Below are 12968 nucleotides of genomic sequence, written 5' to 3' on the forward strand. Positions count from 1 at the left end.
TACTATCTCTCTTTTTGAGTTCTGTCCTTGTCTCACACTCACTGCTGCTGCTCATCTCGCCTTGCCGCCCCCCCCCCCCCCCCCGATTTTTCCAAGTGAAAAGCAATTAGCAAGGAAGGGAAGCGATAAACAGCTGGTAACATAAGAACTACACATTTCTCACTGATAAAACATATTACAAAGTTTCTTGTGGTCGCTTGTACTACTGATGTATGTAAAGTTCTGTGAAAGTACATTGCATTGTATTTTGTAGCGTTTTAAACAGCAGTTCCAAGCCATCTTCCATATAACACCACATCAGGACAGCACCTTGCGTTACGTTTTAGACAAGTTGTTCATAATTGCGCTCGATCTCGATTGTGCAGAGTTTGTGAAAACCAAGCAATGTGGAAAAAAGACTAAATAAAATACAAATAAAATGTAAATGTGAACTGAACTCTGTTTTCTATGTTGACTTGCAATGGAGTTTTTGTTTAATTGCTTTTATTTGGATAATTTTACTTTGGTTCAAAATATTCACATTGTTACAGTATTAAAATGTGTAGCTCAATAAGTTTTTCTTGCCTCATAATTAGAAAACGCAGCAATTTAAACACACATACATTTACTACAATTTTCAAATTGTAAGAAAATACATTGTATTTGTTTTACTCAGCCATACCCCGTGTTTAATGTGCTCTCTACACATAACATTTACATGGACCAATTTTATTTATCCTGCTAGAGATTTCCTAAAGTAAGAACATTTTAAATTATTAAATACAAACAAACTGAGGGCAACCCTTGTTATACCAAATTCTTTAAGGGGCTATATTTAAAAAAAACAAAATGTTTGCACATAAGAAAACATCTACAAACAACGCAAGTTTAAAGGAGCAGACATGTTCCTAGTCCCTGGTACAAAACAGGACTGATTACCATAGGATTTGCAAACAATTGAAACTTGCATACAGAAATGAATATTCCTTTGCTGATGCTCAAGATGAAACAAAGGTCTACCTGATTTGCCAAGCTTCTAATCCTGAGAGACCACACACACTCACTATTAAAAAAAAAAAAAGCTCCTCCCCTCAAAGTCAGTTGCATACAAGTCCTAAATGCCCCAGTTTTTCAGAAAGGAACACATTTAAGAGAGTTAACATATTGAGGAGACGAGAAGTTCTTCCCCCACCGATTTTGACAGTAAACACACTAAAAGCAAGCTAGAAGACTGCTAAAAAAAGTGACGGAAACTCTTTATATCCTGCAAAATTAAACTGCCCTCACTCCAACAATCTCCGGTCTGGGTTTGCAGTGACGCGGAGCACCATATATTATAAATTAATCTGAACTCCTGTTGTACTACTAGGCCATCCCTGGTACATATATCAACAATTTATTAAGCTGGGCTACAAGGAGGTCTGTTTAGTATATGTGTGCACTGGTGTTAAAGTCCCTGCATCTCAGGTTGGGCAACCACCTCGTGACTAGCATCGGAAGTACCCTTAATTTACGGCAGTTTGTTTTGAAGGCACAGCGCTTTACACACAATATGGCCAATTACACAAGAAAAGATTGATAGCTGCAAACAAAATATAAATACAACAGTAAAAACTCATCAAACTCTTCGCTACCCATAAAGGGAACCTGCCAGGAGATTTGTGCTGTCTGCTCCACAGGCAGCACGAAATACCAACAGGCTCTCTAGTTACCAACAGCTAAAAACAAGTTTAAAAAAAGGCCAAGAATAGGAGAAATTTCAATCTTGGGGAGCTGCCCCCTTGACAGGTCCCTCCCTATACACATTTCTAACAAGGGAGCCTGTCGGTATTTCATGTGATTCCCATGACTAGTGATCTATAATTTAAAATTGTAAATAGCCGCCCTAGCAATTAACAGCTAGTTTCTGTTCATTTTCTAGAATATATAAAAAATAAATCGACAGCTAGAATGGCTCTGATTCTAGGCTTTTGTGCAGCTCTACAGGAATTCAGTAAATAGCTGTTCCATGCTATAGTTCAAATACCAATGTAAAATTTGTCACATTTTTACAGTCATCAATGCCAACTAAGCATTGAGCCGGGCCCTACATCAGCGTGTTCCCCTCTCCTTTCTCTCGCAGTGGTGATTCAGATAATATAATCCAATTGTGGGACCTAATGACAAGCACCTGGATACTATATCCATCAACACAAAATGTCAAGGTAAATAAAAACATGAATTTTCAAACATTTTCACATTCTGCAAATCCCAACTTCTACAGAAGCAGCACAAAAGTGGAACTTCCTCTGAACAGTTGAATAGCTTTTACAAATTTGTTCTCATGTGTGACGATGGAATGAAATCCTTTTACATGTATTTATATTTTATATTTGCAGCTTTTCATATTCAAATGTCAACATCACTATATTTTGCATAGAAATGAATGCCGTAGTTTACACTGACAATGTTAGAAAAGGATGTTCCCCTCCTTGTATACAAGACATAAAAGTCAAACTCTAGATGGGTTTAGAGTTCAGTCTTTTCCCCCTAGTGGCAACCTTTGCCCTGCAGAAAGGTTTGCGTTCTGTGCGCACACAGAAAAAAAAAAAAAAAAACACATGAAAAAATAAATAAATAAAAAATCAGCGTGAACTCGAGGCATTCATTTATATATTAATGCAATGACAGTGACAATTTAAAGACTATGGACACCTGTGACATAAAAAAAAATACTTACGGTATGTAGTATGTTACCTTGAGTAAAAATAAAAAAAAAAAAAAAAAAAATGCACTAAGTTTCAGGCTTCAAGCTTCATTCCTTGATCTGTTTTCATCCTCCCCGATGTTTGCAGCCTGCTCCTAGTTGAAAACTTTTCTCATTCGGATGTTTTCCTTCCAGTAATACATGCTGGATCTGTGTGTCCAGGATGCTAACGGTCTTCACTAGCTCTCATGTATTAGCATAGTTTAATACCTTTATGCATTTCTTACTTCTACAGGGATCTCTTCCCCTTGTGCTCTTAAGACACTGTGGCTGGGTGTGTGATCTCCCTCCCGCTGTAGTTTCTAGTGGCTGCTCAGATTTCTCTCTACTATTGAACATAGCCTATGTGATCCACTGTCCACTTCCTCAAAAACTGACTTGTGTGTGCTTTTATTCCTACCTACAGCCTGTGGGCTGTTCTACTCGAAAACATGGCTGCTCCTGCCCCGGTGATCTGCTGTGTATAACATTCTCCCCCTCCCTGCTGCTATTTCTAACATTGAAAGAAGGGAGGGGATCACAAAGAGCCCAAAAAAAAAAAAAAAAAAAAAAGGAGCCACTGTGCTCTGTCAAATTCAAAAAGGTGGCCAGCTGGGTGAAGGAGATGCAAAAACTCCACTGCGGCCAAATGGCAGGACATTTTTTAAGAAGACTACTTACAAATTTGCTTACTTTTGTATTTAAAAAAGCAAAGAAAGAAAAAAAAGTGCAAGGTGTCCATAGCCTTTAAACAAACTTTCAGTCTTAACCATTCACAATCCTTGATAGGGATGCAAATGTCACATTCCTAACAGCTGAGAAAAAAAACTTCAACGCAGCTTAAAATTCTTTAAGAAATTTAACAGCAACTGTGAAATACTTGCAAGCAGCTACTTGTGTCCATGATTTACATTATGGAGAATTTTCAAGAGTAAAAAGCCTCCAGAAGGAGACGTAAAGGCAACAAAGCTGGAAGCACAGAAATTCAGAGACATGTTAGGGTGAGATAGGGACAACCATAGACTTTTTCATTGTAGCTGTGTCATTCTTTATGATCAGGTATCTGACTCCAGAGGCTTATGGCATTCTCTTTGTATCCTAGCGGCTCCATGAGACATGTCACGTCCTATGATCTCATTAACTGTAATAAAAAATAAAATAAAGATGTACAATTAGCATTTATAGTATAAATTCCATCTCAAGTAAAAATCCTTTAATCCAGTAACAGGAGTTGGTTGGTGCCGATTTAGTGAATGGCCATGAAAAAGAAACTCTCAAATGTACTTTTACAGGTGGAAAAATTGTAGGAATTTTTTATTTATTTTTTTGCTTTTAATTATAGCAACTTCCTAACTGATCATCTCACCTCAGTCTTTTTTCAGGTCTTGTGAAATTCCACACTGGATAACAAGTGTGTGCTGCAAAAAAAGACTGCTGACCTGTATCCTAGAATATGGAATGGCGGATTAAAGGACTTTCACAGTACAATAAAAACTCCCTATAAACATCCAGTAATTAACAGGAAACCAAGTACAGTATATACAGTGAGACTAATTTAGCACTGGAAAAGGGAGGGAGACTCTGGGCGCTGTACTGGTATCCTGTAAAATGGGATTTACTGGTAAAACTATTCAAAATATACAATTAAAATAGTGATTAGTTTCAGCAGTGTAACTCTGTACTATTTTTATTGTATAGTTTGAATGCTTTTTACCAGTGCAGCACCCACAGTCTCCTGCTTTTTTATACTTACCTCTTCTGCAGTAACTAGCTCGCCACTGCTTCCTGATGGCATAATGATCCCAACAAGTGCTCTATACTGGAAGGCCATTACTCACATTTTTATGTTTACAGGCAACCTAATTCTGAAAAGCTATATGGCTGTTCTAACCAAAAAGCCGCTGACATAAAATAATTGTAAACAATTTTATAATTTATGAATGTATATTTAATGAAAATATTTAACTCTTGAGGACCTAACCAAATTTAGCCTTAAGCACCAGAATTGTGTTTTTTTTTTTGTGTCTCCCATTACAGAAGTTTCATACTATCGTTTTTTGCTGCTCAGATCCACCACTCACAGTCTGGATTATGCTTCGGGGACACAAGACTATTTCAAGAGAAGGGAGGCAGGGGGGCATGAAGACATCACTGTAACTGACGAGTAGACAAGATTCCTGTCACACAGCCTTCCGAGTTTAACCAACCTCCTTAGCGGATTTTACCAATATCGCTCAGCTTGGCTTCAGAATACTTGGCCACTGATGACAAGGCGAATGTCCAAATCAACATACAGCCTAATACCCTGACACTGCTCAAACTCAACTAATTCTAAATCCACCAGCCTCAAACATCTGGCCATTTATTTGAAAGTTACATATGACTCTCCAGTCTTATCTTATATATTAGGCAACCCCTCATTGATAAAAAATCTCCTCTTTAAATGCAATGGACTCCTAAAACAATAATGGTACAGATTACTAATTCTGTAGATGGTGTAAGCTTGGGCTAGTTTAACACTAGTGTTCAGGAGATCCGGTAGGCTGTTCCGGCATGCATTGACAGAAGCTACATGAATGTGGACTATTGTGCGGACTGGCAGCGATCTGGCTGTAACCTGCAAAATACCAGTGCGTGCAGGATAGGTCATCAATATCAGAACGGCGGTCCGAGCAGCTGTTTGAAGAGGAGGCGGCGTTCCAAGCAAGCACTACTTCCTCTTCATTACACCACACGTATACCATTACAAGTACTCGCTCCATTCAGTTCCAAGACGACGGGCAGTGTAATGAAGAAGAAGTGGAGCTCGCATAAAACAGCTGATCGGTGGGGGTACCAGGTGTTGGACTCCTGCTGATCTGAGATTGATGACCTATCCTGACGATACATCATCAATATATATGGCCTGCACAACCCCTTTAACCCAATTGAGATGGTTGAGGAGGAGTAGGAAAAGCAGCACATACGTGCCCAGCCCCTTTGGGAACTCTTTCCAGACTACTCAAAAAACATTCCAGGGACTACTTTGAAGAATCTAAAATAATAAAAACATTCTGTTTTTTGTTTACTGCTTAATTCCATATATGTTCCTTCATTGTTTTCATATAATTTTTTACTACACTGGTGCTGGATGTATTTTTATTTTTTTAAACTATATACACTTGGTACTTCACTCAGGGGTAACTGCATACAATCTATCCTGGGACATTAAGTGGGTCCTGGAGGAACTAAAGGAAAGAAAGGCTGTTTAAAGAGAACCTATCCCTACAAGTTGTAACGCAATCCGCAGGCAGCAGGTTAAAGCAGGAGGAGCTGAGCAGATTAAAAGATTTTTTATTTTTTTTGTGGGAAAAGATCCAGTTAAACTTGTAGTTTATTCATTTAAATCTCTGCTCTTTCTGACTTCATTTGTACACGAGGGCGTCTTATCAGTGAAGGAGCGCTATCTCTGTATAAATGGGAATGTTATCAATTACTGTTAATACAGTCCAATCAGATATCATCAGTGATCAATAGCATTCCCTGAGTAAATTGTATATTAGACTGCCAGATTTTCTGGCAGATCACTAGTGAGCGTTAGCGATCATCTTGCAGTTTTATACTGCCTCCAAATGCACAATGAGATCGGGCAATTGTGACTGTTAAGCATGCTTAACAATCACAATGGTGCCGGTGGCAGATCGTGCTGTGTAATAGCAATCCGATGCTGGCACATCGCTGCCCTGCATAGGGACGAGCGATGGCACAGCGATCACTCCTCCCCATGCCACGGAGGACATTGCTGCATGTAATAGCAGCAGTGTCCTCTGCTAGCTATATGATGATTGCAGGGAGGGAATACCGACAGATACCCCGATGCCGCAGACTACTATCTTTAGTGCATACACATAGATAGCTGCCAGTCACTGATAACACCTCCCCCATGTACAACTGAATTCAGAAAAAGCTGAGATGTAAATGAATAAATTACATGTTTTACTGATTCTTAGAGCTGTAGTTCCAATGAAGCCCTGCAGGTGGCAGGGCTCCATAAGAACATAGCAAATCTGTAATGAATTGCTTTAGCAATTCAAAGTATTTTAGAAGCAATCCAATGATTGCTTTTTATAGTCATCTAAAAAGCAAAAAAGTTACAAAATATAAAAAAAATATGAAAACTCTAATCACCCCTTTTCCTCATAATAAAAAAACAAAAACAAACAAACATCCCCCAACATGTCCCTAACTGCATGAACTATTAAAATAAAATATTTATCCCCTATTTACGCCATAACGGAGAACAAAAATCTAAATGGCTGATTTGCCATTTTTTCATCACTTCATCAAGCCCAAAAAATTAAATATAAAAGTGATCAAAAAAGGGGTCAGAATATGGGAAAAACAACAACATTTTTTAAAGTTTTTTCCCACAATATTAAAAAAAAAAAAAAATAAGATACTGTATTTTTCGCTTTATAACAAGCTTTTATTTTCCTCGTCTGAACCCTGGGGTGATTCTTATCAACAGGTGCGTCTTGTAAGGCAAAAAATTCAGACGTCCGTAGTTCAGGGTCTGCATCCGTTCTGGAATTTTGCAGGACAGGTGCGGGCCCATTCATTCCAACGGGGCCACAAAAGATGCGGAGAGCACACAGTGTGCTGTCGCATCTGCAGTTTTGTTCCGTGGCCTCGCAAAAAAGATAGAAATGCCTATTCTTGTCCGAGATTGCAGGCAATAATAGGACATGCTCTATCACAGGGCTGGCGATGTGCGGTCCACAAGATGCGGAACGCACATGGCCAGGAACCGCAATTTTCTATCTGCAAAACACTTGTGGACGTTTGAATGGACCCTTATCGTACTGACCAGGAGAATGAAAGCAACAGGTTAGGCTACTTTTATACCTGCGCTAGCAGGGTCCAGCAGGCTGTTCTGGCAGGGGAACAGCCTGCTGAATCTGTACTAACTCTAGCTCATGTGAGCCGCAAGAAGTCCGCTCCGGCAAACATGCCGAGAGGCGACCGGACAAAAACTGTAGCCTGCTGGACCCTGCTAGCCCAAGTGTGAACGTAGTCTTTGTTTAACTGCACAGGGAATGTAGTACAAAAACCATAAAACCGTGGCATAATTGCAGTTTTTTTTCCCCAATTCTATTCCACTCTATTGTATGCCACTAGAAAGTACAACTTCTCCCACAAAAAATAAGCCCTCATACGGTTATGTGAACGGCAAAATTTAAAAGTTATGTATCTGGGGAAGCAGAGAGTAAAAAACAGAATAGCCTCCAGGGCTGAAAAGGTTAAAGGGGTTTTCCTGTTACACACAAAAAAAAAAAAAAAAAATACCAGCATTCAACCGTACTGCATTATATAAATCAAATCATGAAGTTCTGAGTGCTTTTTGACTCCTCCAGCACAATTGCAATCTGTGACCTGCAACCTGTGTTTACATCTGGACACGAGGAATATCTGTAGCATCAGGTCTCTGCCTCTCCTTCCTCACCCAGCCAGAACATCACAGATGCAAGCAAGGCTGGCTGCCTCACTCATGTATTCACTTCTGTGAAGTGAATACTAATGTAGGCGTGTTGGATATGGGTTGGGGGAGGGACACTCTTCCAGCACATAGACGTCTACCTAAGGAAACTAGTTAACAGGGCTTCATCGGTATTTGAACCCCAGTCCTTCTGTATGACCGGCAAAAGATTTACCATTACACTACAGACTGAATTTGTTGTGCTTAAAGGGGTTCTCTGGGAATGATATAAAATGGCCACCTGTAACCTGTCCTAGCACTTGAGGAGGGCTCGTTACCACCACTTGCAGAGCTCCCTATGGGGGCGAGGCCTCACTACACTGCTATAGAACAATAATGTGATCCTGCCTATGATGCACCATCGTGGTTGAACAGCCTGACCGGAAAACTTACCAATATGTACAGGCACACCTCAATTAATTACAATATCATTGAAAAGTTAATTTGAGTAATTCAAAAAGTGAAACTCATACATTCTATAGATTCATTACATACACAGTGATCTCTCTCAAGCGTTTATATTTCTCTTAATGTTAATGATTATGGCTTAGAGCTAATGAAAACCCAAAAGTCAGTATCTCATGAAATTAGATAAGACCAATTAAAAAATTATTTTTAATTCAGAAATGTTGGCCTACTGAAAAGTCTGTACAGTATATGCGGTCAGTCCTTGGTCGGGGCTCCTTTTTCATGAATTACTGCATCAATGTGGCGTGGAAGCGATCAGCCTGTGGCACTGCTGAGGTGTCATGGAAGCCCAGGTTTCTTTGATAACAGCCTCCAGTTCGTCTACATTGTTGGGTCTGGTGTCTCGCATCTTCCTCTTGACGATATCCCATAGATTCCTGGGTTTAGGTCAGGTGAGTTTGCTGGCTAATCAAGCACAGTGATACTGTGGTTATTAAACCAGGTATTGGTAATTTTGGCAGTGTGGGCAGATGCCAAGTCCTGCTGGAAAATGAAATCAGCTTCTCCATAAAGCTTGTCAGCATAGGGAAGCATGAAGGGCTCTAAAGTTTACTGGTAGATGGCTGCGCTGACTTTGGATTTGATATAACACAGTGGACCAACACCAGCAGATGACATGGCTCCTCAAACCATTACTGACTGTGAAAACTTCACATTGGACCTCAAGCAACTTGGATTGTGTGTGTCTCCATTCTTTCTCCAAACTCTGGGAACATGATGTCCAAATGAAATGCAAAATTTACTATTATCTGGAAACCGGTGCCGAGTCCTCCAGAGAGAAAGCGTGAGAGATGCACATTTTGTAGCCGTTTTCTGTTGTGGCACCTCCTTGCAGCAACTCAAAATGTCCTTATAGGGTATTTTAAAATGAATTTTCAAATATTGGACAGCCCATTTAACTCAGAAAATTGTTATTTCTAAAGAAATCTACCATATCTGTACTTTACACTGGGGTTCTACCATGATGTCACTGTGCTTGATTGGCCAGCAAACTCTCCTGACAAACCCCACAGAGAAGGAATCTATGGAGTATTGTCAAGAGAAAGAGGAGACACACCAGACCCAATGATACAGACGAGATGAAGTCCGCTATCAAAGTAAACTGGGCTTCCATAACACCTCAGCAGAGACACAGGCTGATCGCCTCCATGCCACGCCACATTGATGGAGTAATTCATGCAAAAGGCCAAGTATTGAGTGCATATACAGTGGGATGCGAAAGTTTGGGCACCCTTGTTAATCGTCATGATTTTCCTGTATAAATCGTTGGTTGTTACGATAAAAAATGTCAGTAAAAAATATCATATAGGAGACACACACAGTGATATTTGAGAAGTGAAATTAAGTTTATTGGATTTACAGAAAGTGTGCTATAATTGTTTAAACAAAATTAGAATACCGGAATGCCAGATCCGTCGTTCCGGCATGCGCAGATCGGTAAAAATGTGAAAAAATGTACAAGACGGATCCGTCGGTCCGTATGACAAGCGGAGAGACGGATCCGTCCTTGCAATGCATTTGTGAGACGGATCCGCATCCGGATCTGTCTCACAAATGCTTTCAGTCAGCGGCGGATCCGGCGGCCAGTTCCGACGACGGAACTGCCCGCCGGATCACACTGCCGCAAGTGTGAAAGTAGCCTAAGCGGTGTATAGTGTCGGTGACGCCGAGTCCGGTTATGTGATTTTTATCTTCATACTCACCTGCATTCTGACACTGTGCTCCAATAAACAAGCATTACAATGCAGAGAGGATTCCTGAGCTCTCACACATTATGGAGAGAACTCAATGCATTAACCCCTTAAGGACCAGGCTCATTTTCACCTTAAGGACCAGGCCATTTTTTGCAAATCTGACCAGTGTCACTTTATGTGGTGATAACTTTAAAACGCTTTGACTTATCCAGGCCATTCTGAGATTGTTTTCTCTACACATATTGTACTTCATGACACTGGTAAAATGGGAGTAAAAAAAATGTCATTTTTATTTATAAAAAAAATACCAAATTTACCAAATATTTGGAAAAATTAGCAAATTTCCAAGTTTCAATTTCTCTACTTCTATAATACATAGTAATACCTACAAAAAAAAATTATTACTTTATATTCCCCATATGTCTACTTAATGTTTGGATCATTTTGGGAATGACATTTTTTGGGGACGTTACAAGGCTTAGAAGTTTGGAAGAAAATTTCGAGATTTTTCAGAAATAGTCAAAAACCCACTTTTCAAAAGGACCAGTTCAGGTCTGAAGTCACTTTGTGAGGCTTACATAATAGAAACCACCCAAAAATGACCCCATTATAGAAATTACACCCCTCAAGGTATTCAAAACTGATTTTACAAACGTTGTTAACTCTTTAGGTGTTCCACAAGAGTTAAATGCAAATGGAGAGAAAATTTCAGAATTTAGATTTTTTGGCAAATTTTCCATTTTAATCAATTTTTTCCAGTAACAAGCCATGGGTTAACAGCCAAACAAAACTCAATATTTATGGCCCTGATTCTGTAGTTTACAGAAACACCCCATATGTGGTCGTAAACTGTTGTACGGGCACACAGCAGGGCGCAGAAGGAAAGGAAAGCCATTTGGTTTTTGGAAGGCAGATTTTGCTGGATTGGTTTTTAGACACCATGTCCCATTTGAAGCCCCCTGATGCACCCCTACAGTATAAACTCCAAAAAAGTGACCCCACTTTGGAAACTACGGGATAAGGTGGCAGTTTTGTTGGTACTATTTTAGGGTACATATGATTTTTGGTTGCTCTATATTAGCCTTTTTGTGAGGCAAAGTAAAAAAAAAAATAGAAATTCTGAAATGTCATCTCCATTTGCCATTAACTCTTGTGGAACACTTACAGACGTGGACAAAATTGTTGGTACCCTTTGGTCAATGAAAGAAAAAGTCACAATGGTCACAGAAATAACTTTAATCTGACAAAAGTAATAATAAATTAAAATTCTATAAATGTTAACCAATGAAAGTCAGACATTGTTTTTCAACCATGCTTCAACAGAATTATGTAAAAAAATAAACTCATGAAACAGGCATGGACAAAAATGATGGTACCCCTAACTTAATATTTTGTTGCGCAACCTTTTGAGGCAATCACTGCAATCAAACGCTTCCTGTAACTGTCAATGAGACATCTGCACCTCTCAGCAGGTATTTTGGCCCACTCCTCATGAGCAAACTGCTCCAGTTGTGTCCGGTTTGAAGGGTGCCTTTTCCAGACTGCATGTTTCAGCTCCTTCCAAAGATGCTCAATAGGATTGAGGTCAGGGCTCATAGAAGGCCACTTTAGAATAGTCCAATTTTTTCCTCTTAGCCATTCTTGGGTGTTTTTAGCGGTGTGTTTTGGGTCATTGTCCTGTTGCAAGACCCATGACCTGCGACTGAGACCAAGCTTTCTGACACTGGCTAGTACATTTCTCTCTAGAATTCCTTGATAGTCTTGAGATTTCATTGTACCCTGCACAGATTCAAGACACCCTGTGCCAGACGCAGCAAAGCAGCCCCAGAACATAACAGAGCCTCCTCCATGTTTCACAGTAGGGACAGTGTTCTTTTCTTGATATGCTTCATTTTTTCGTCTGTGAACATACAGCTGATGTGCCTTGGCAAAAACTTCGATTTTTGTCTCATCTGTCCACAGGACATTCTCCCAGAAGCTTTGTGGCTTGTCAACATGTAGTTTGGCATATTCCAGTCTTGCTTTTTTATGATTCGTTTTCAACAATGGTGTCCTCCTTGGTCGTCTCCCATGTAGTCCACTTTGGCTCAAACAACGACGGATGGTGCGATCTGACACTGATGTTCCTTGAGCATGAAGTTCACCTTGAATCTCTTTAGAAGTCTTTCTAGGCTCTTTTGTTACCATTCGGATTATCCGTCTCTTAGATTTGTCATCAATTTTCCTCCTGCGGCCACGTCCAGGGAGGTTGGCTACAGTCCCATGGATCTTAAACTGATGAATAATATGTGCAACTGTACTCACAGGAACATCTAGTTGCTTGGAGATGGTCTTATAGCCTTTACCTTTAACATGCTTGTCTATAATTTTCTTTCTGATCTCTTGAGACAGCTCTTTCCTTTGCTTCCTCTGGTCCATGTCGAGTGTGGTACACACCATATCACCAAACAACACAGTGATTACCTGGAGCCATATATATAGGCCCAATGGCTGATTACAAGGTTGTAGACACCTGTGATGCTAATTAGTGGACACACCTTGAATTAACATGTCCCTTTGGTCACATTATGTTCTGTGTTTTCTAGGG

The 12968-nt window shown here is 39.9% G+C and overlaps 1 protein-coding gene across 6 annotated transcripts in view; it reads right to left on the reverse strand.

Annotated features, from left to right (window-relative positions):
* Window positions 1–466: 466 nt before the first annotated feature.
* The window catches only part of NFATC3 (nuclear factor of activated T cells 3), a 154907-nt gene continuing 142405 nt past the window's right edge, over window positions 467–12968 (reverse strand). For all 6 annotated transcript variants that reach the window (XM_044269853.1, XM_044269856.1, XM_044269860.1 and 3 more), the window contains one exon: window positions 467–3845. In XM_044269853.1, the coding sequence (XP_044125788.1) occupies window positions 3760–3845 (86 nt within the window). In that variant the 3' untranslated portion in view covers window positions 467–3759. The remainder of the gene's footprint in view (window positions 3846–12968) is intronic.

This window comes from Bufo gargarizans, chromosome 10 (assembly GCF_014858855.1).
Source record: "Bufo gargarizans isolate SCDJY-AF-19 chromosome 10, ASM1485885v1, whole genome shotgun sequence".
In the NCBI taxonomy this organism is placed as follows: Eukaryota; Metazoa; Chordata; class Amphibia; order Anura; family Bufonidae; genus Bufo; species Bufo gargarizans.